Here is a 3,748-nt window from a genome sequence, read left to right as displayed (position 1 = left end):
GCTGCCTCTCATGCTCCTCCACCTTATATGTGGGGACCACCACAGGTATTTGCACTGTCTTAGGTTTGTTGAGGTCTCTCCGAGTTTTGAAGGACTGGTAGAGTGAAAAGAATGAATTGTTGATTAAATCTTTTTATTTTCAGTCGATGATACCTCCTTATGGGGCTCCGTATGCTGCATTTTATGCTCACGGAGGTGTTTACGCACATCCTGGAGTCCATATAGTAAGTTTCATATACATGGGACTCAAAATATTGGCTTTTGATGTCTCAAATAAAAAAAAAACAAGTATTGGCTTCTTGAGATCAGGGGCGCATCCAACTTATGTGTGACGACCAAACAAGATAGCAAAATAAAATTTGTATCTAATAACTATATTTTTTGCTTATACAATATGGTTTGCAGGCTGGTACTACTTTGAGCATGGAGACCCCAGTCAAATCACCTGGAAATTCTGATGGGGGATTTGTGAAGAAGTTGAAAGAATTTGATGGACTTGCAATGTCGATAGGCAATGGAAATGGCGACAGTGCTGATGATGCAGCTGACAATGAAGTCACACAAAGGTTTATGGAACTATCAATGACTATGAATTCCCCTTCTGAGTTTCTAAATCAGCAGTGTAGAATTTTTCGTGGAGAACGCCACCCGGCCAGTGGTGGACCTAGGAATTTGGAGGGACGAAATGTGAATTTCTATAAACATCACATGCAAAATTTCAATGTTTTTTCCATGGGGGTTGATCTCTCTCCTTGCCTCCCTATAGGATCTGGCCCTGATTTTGGCTTTTATTCTTATGGTGTTGCTTAGCTTTTATGTAAACTAAAACACCAAATATTATTTGCTATGAACAGTGAGGATACTGGCGGCAGTGATGGAAGTAACGTAAGTAATGGAGTTACAGCTGCGGTGAGGATTCCTTTCTCTGTTCTTTACTTATTTTTGTTGTCTGAAAGGTTTTTACTACAATAAGAATTCACTCGTAATTTACTAGATTGGTCAGAGTGGCAAGAAAAGAAGTCGAACAGGATCTCCTAACAGCGGTAAGTTTGTGCTACATGTATAAAATCATAAAACATATTGTATGTTGGTCTGCATTAATTTCTTTAACTCTGTTGCAGCTGGAAATGGCAAGGGTAAAAGATTGGGTCAGGATTCTGCGAAGGTGGTTAATGTGATTCCTCTCGCTAATATATCGCCAAAAGCATCAGAGAAAATGAGTACTGCATTGGTGCAAAAAGATCCGTCAGATTTCGATGTGAAGTTGAGTCCAACCAGTGTTCCACAGACTTTGAAGCCAAGTGAAGTCTGGTCGCAGGTATGTTTTGAGCGTATCTCGGACTATCATCATTATTCCATTATTTTCACCTCACATGGTACTTCAATTTTTGTCAAGATATATATGATTAGCAAGTTTAAATTTTATTGCAGAATGAGCGAGAGCTGAAACGGGAGAGAAGGAAACAATCCAACAGAGAATCTGCTAGAAGATCAAGACTAAGAAAACAGGTCAACTTCCACATTGGTAAATTAGTAATTCGCATTTTCAGGTTTTTGCTTTAACATCTTACTTGTCCAGGCTGAGCACGAGGAACTAACAATTAAAGTTCAAGCACTGACTTCTGAGAATATGACTATCAAATCTGAGATCAATAAACTAATCAACAACTCTGAGAAACTGAAGATTGAAAACGCTACGTTAATGGTAATTGTATTACTCTTTTAATTCTGTTCCTTTCACATTTCTATTCCTCGCTGACCCGTTGATTTTAAATTCACAGGAAAAACTAAAAGATGCTCAACTAGGGCAGACAGAGGATGCAACACTACACAAGATTGATGATTTTAGCCCAAAACCGGATGGCACGGTGAACCTACTTGCTAGAGTTAACAATAATTCTGATGAAGGTGAGGCGTATGAAAATAGTAGTCCCGGAGCTAAGCTTCATGAGCTTCTTGATAAAAGCCCCAGGACTGACGCTGTAGCCGCAATCTGACTGCCGAGAGCGTCGCTGTGATCCTCTGGCATAATTTCAAGTCCAAAATTGCTTTTTTAACCATAGTATTGTAACACAATAGTATTACTGTAATAGCTCAAAAATCTAATTTATTGACCATTAATCTCAGCAAAGATGGAGAGCATTTTAAAGTTCAGATTTGCTGGGTTCTACAGATTATTCGATGTATATTGGAGGGAGAACGACTTAACTTGGGAGTGTTTAGCCGCAGATGTATTAATATGGTGTCTAATTTGTATGTTTTTGTGTGTGAGCTCTGAAAACAAACGGACTTTATTCCTATAGCTTGGATTTATTTGTTCTCCTTTTCTTTTCATGTAGCTTTGCGACTTATCTTTGTATCTTTCTTTTGATAAATGAAAGATAGGAAGAAGGGAACGATGTAATCATTTGACGAGCAAGTCACTGCCGTCCATGGAGTTGTGTCAAAATTTCAAGATTTTACTTATTTTCTTGCAACGAAAGAGTGCAAATAGTTAAATGCCAATTTTCTGGCAAATATATGAAACATCACCGACCCAAAATCTTATGTATCATGTGAAACATGAGGAACGAAATGAAAAATACTTTTCATCCAATAAAAATATATTATGATTACTCAAGTCAGCAATTATGATTCTTCAAAATATCAAACTAGTAATAATGAAATTTTAACCCACAAATCAAATATATGTCAAACATGGTAAATGTCGAACTCCATTATTTTGTGATTATTTGTATATTTATTTTCAAACTTTTTATTGATTGATTCTATATACAAAATAAAACGTCTAGCTCTGTCCCTGCATCACATTAAAATATTAACTAAACACTACATTAAGGCAATTATTAAAGCCAAAACATATATTACCACAATTGTTTAACGTTATGAAAATATATTCACGTTTATTACACAATCAAAATGAGATTTGTTATGAGATACAAAATGAAAGCTAAACATGAAATATACAACAACAATCAAGAATATCCTTTAGGAAAACACTAAACAACTGTTGTAAAAACTATTAATAATTTTTTATTTGTATAATCAAATTGATCAAATAAATTATTTCTTCCTTTGGAGACGTTATATTGAAAAAAAAATTTGTCTCAGATGGTCGTTAAGTTACGTTTACGCAATTTACACAAGCTCATCTTTTTTTCCCTCATAATAATAATATAAAAATCTGCTTATCGAAAATTATTATTTATAAAAACGTCGAAAAATCATTTGGATTTTGTTCTACGAGTTAAAGACTCGGGAACTTTGAAATTCTTTCTTGGCATTGAAGGTGGCTCGATCCAAGCAAGAATGTACCTAAACCAAAGGAAGTAACGTTACAGTTGCTGTCAGAGTCTGGAACACATAAGGAGCAAAGCCCTGTGACACTCCAATTCGGGGACGAAGCCAGAAATGGGGGCAAAAACAAATATTAGAGAGGGAAAGTGTAAAAAATATAATTATTGTAATGAAATTAAAAAATTAAGGGGATAAGTCGAAGAGAAGAGCAGCATGCAGACATATTTACAAAAGCTTTGGGGAAGAGTCAACATAGATATTTATTGAGCAAGCTTGGTGTGATACATCTATACCAAGCTTTAGAGGAGTGTAATGAAGTCGCATTTTAATTGTATAAAAGCGTGTTTCTTACTTTGTAGCGGTTAGCATGGTAAAATTTGTGTAAATATTGAAGAAATGAATGAATTTTGGGTTAATTATGTATCAGTACATTTTGAAAAAGAATTTGGGT

At 35.5% G+C, this 3,748-nt stretch overlaps 1 protein-coding gene across 1 annotated transcript; it reads left to right on the top strand.

Annotated features, from left to right (window-relative positions):
* The first annotated feature begins 6 nt into the window (after positions 1-6).
* Positions 7-2,433, top strand: LOC140966719 (common plant regulatory factor 1-like). The gene is made up of 9 exons (XM_073426968.1): positions 7-45; positions 144-224; positions 406-566; positions 855-909; positions 995-1,043; positions 1,122-1,318; positions 1,432-1,509; positions 1,580-1,705; positions 1,782-2,433. The coding sequence occupies exons 1-9, from the start codon at positions 28-30 to the stop codon at positions 1,995-1,997; spliced, it is 981 nt and encodes a 326-aa protein (XP_073283069.1). The 5' UTR covers positions 7-27; the 3' UTR covers positions 1,998-2,433.
* Positions 2,434-3,748: the final 1,315 nt, after the last annotated feature.

This window comes from Primulina huaijiensis, unplaced genomic scaffold, assembly GCF_012295235.1.
Source record: "Primulina huaijiensis isolate GDHJ02 unplaced genomic scaffold, ASM1229523v2 scaffold207788, whole genome shotgun sequence".
In the NCBI taxonomy this organism is placed as follows: Eukaryota; Viridiplantae; Streptophyta; class Magnoliopsida; order Lamiales; family Gesneriaceae; genus Primulina; species Primulina huaijiensis.
Note: the sequence above shows the minus strand (reverse complement) of the source record. Positions and strands in the feature narration are given on the sequence as shown.

Coding starts and splice junctions, on each gene's coding strand:
- LOC140966719 (XM_073426968.1), top strand. Junction 1,044..1,121: donor AACAGGATCTCCTAACAGCG/GTAAGTTTGTGC, acceptor ACTCTGTTGCAG/CTGGAAATGGCAAGGGTAAA. Junction 1,319..1,431: donor CAAGTGAAGTCTGGTCGCAG/GTATGTTTTGAG, acceptor ATTTTATTGCAG/AATGAGCGAGAGCTGAAACG.